The following is a 1600-nucleotide window of genomic DNA, read 5'->3' on the forward strand; positions in this document are numbered from 1 at the left end:
TAATTTTTTCAGAATCTTAACATTTTTTTTTATGCATTGAACTTAATAAAATAAAATAAAATATGCTCTTTTTACTTTAATATAATGAGATTTTTTTAAATTTTTGATTGCTATAACTGAATAGAGGCTCGTATTGCTGTGTAGAATAACTAATATAAACGTGTCTAAAACTTCTAGTTTCTAAATAAAATCCTCCTAAAAACTTTTCAGATGACAACTAATTACTAAAAGAATGCAATAAATAATGTTAGAAACAGAATGAATTCTGACATATGTAACACTAAAATAATTGGCTAAATCAGGGGTTCTCAACCGTTTTCTTATCCATGGAACCCTTTGATTCCTATTTTACTTGGATGGATCCACATAGTCATTTGATGTTTAAAAAATCCTATTGTATTTTTATAATTAAATATTTAAGGACTTGTATAAAAATTAAAATATTTTCTGTATTGTGGACATATAACCAGTTTTTTGCGCCTAAACTTTACTGGTCTGAATCAAAATTTTTTTTTATGGTCTCAGAAAAAGTACCATGGACCTCCAATTTACTGTATTGCATCTGTGGACCCCCCCAAAATCTTAAATGGACCCTAGTTGAGAACCCTTGGGCTAGATAATTTCAAATAGTAACTTATACATGTGTATTCTTTACTATATTCCAGATGATGATTCTCGAGTCTTGTTAACAAGCCAGAAAGATGATTATATTAATGCTAGTTGGTTAGATGTAAGTTAAATTATATTTTATTACTTGAATAATGTCTATCCGCATGTGTGTATATTTGTGTGTATTTGGATATTTCTGATTGTTGAAATGATTGCCAAAGGTTAGCAATGCATTAACTAAAATATTTAAAAAGCACTTTGAGATTTGATTGGATGCTGAAAAAAATCCCTTGGAAAATGCAAAATTTATTTATTCATATCATCATCTGCAGATGCATATGATAATGCCACCTATTCAGTACCACGTATGAAACCATTTGAAATCCGCATATGATGAAAATGATAGTGAACAGTTAAGAAGCTTGTGCTGGAATTTAAAATGGTGACAGATGTTTTTTTTTCTTAAATATATTTTGCCCTTCTGGATATGGTAATAAATAGATGAAAATATGAAGAGTTTTCTAACAGATTTTCTTTAGCAAGCAATCAATTCTTGATGTACTGTTAACCTATTGAATCTTAATGTTTTTGAATATCTTTGCTTATACATGATCATGCTGTTTTCCTTTTACTGATTGACTGAACAGTCTGAAATGTGAAACTCCAAATTATGATTCCAGAAGTTTCAGCCTCTTGTAAAATATATAAAGTACTTTTTTTTCTGTTTTTATAAACACAAATGTTCACTGATGTCTCCCTTCATGTATCTCTCTCTCTCCCTCCCTCTCTCTCTTGATAGAAAATAATGAAATACTATTTGATTTTTCAGATATGCTTGTTGTAGGTATTTCTTTTTAAATAAATGTATTATAAAATATTGATGAATAATTGGATCCTTTGTTGTGATAATTGAGCAACATAATGTATTTTTAGTTGTATACATTATTATAAAAAAATCTACCTAAATAAACTCTGTTCAACTTATGCAAAT

The 1600-nt window shown here is 28.2% G+C and overlaps 1 protein-coding gene across 2 annotated transcripts in view; it reads left to right on the forward strand.

Moving 5' to 3' along the window:
• The window catches only part of LOC106867958 (tyrosine-protein phosphatase non-receptor type 23), a 108264-nt gene that overhangs the window by 93838 nt on the left and 12826 nt on the right, over nt 1-1600 (forward strand). For both annotated transcript variants that reach the window (XM_052969842.1, XM_052969843.1), the window contains one exon: nt 666-730. In XM_052969842.1, the coding sequence (XP_052825802.1) occupies nt 666-730 (65 nt within the window). The remainder of the gene's footprint in view (nt 1-665; nt 731-1600) is intronic.

Source organism: Octopus bimaculoides, chromosome 1, assembly GCF_001194135.2.
Source record: "Octopus bimaculoides isolate UCB-OBI-ISO-001 chromosome 1, ASM119413v2, whole genome shotgun sequence".
Lineage (NCBI taxonomy): Eukaryota > Metazoa > Mollusca > Cephalopoda > Octopoda > Octopodidae > Octopus > Octopus bimaculoides.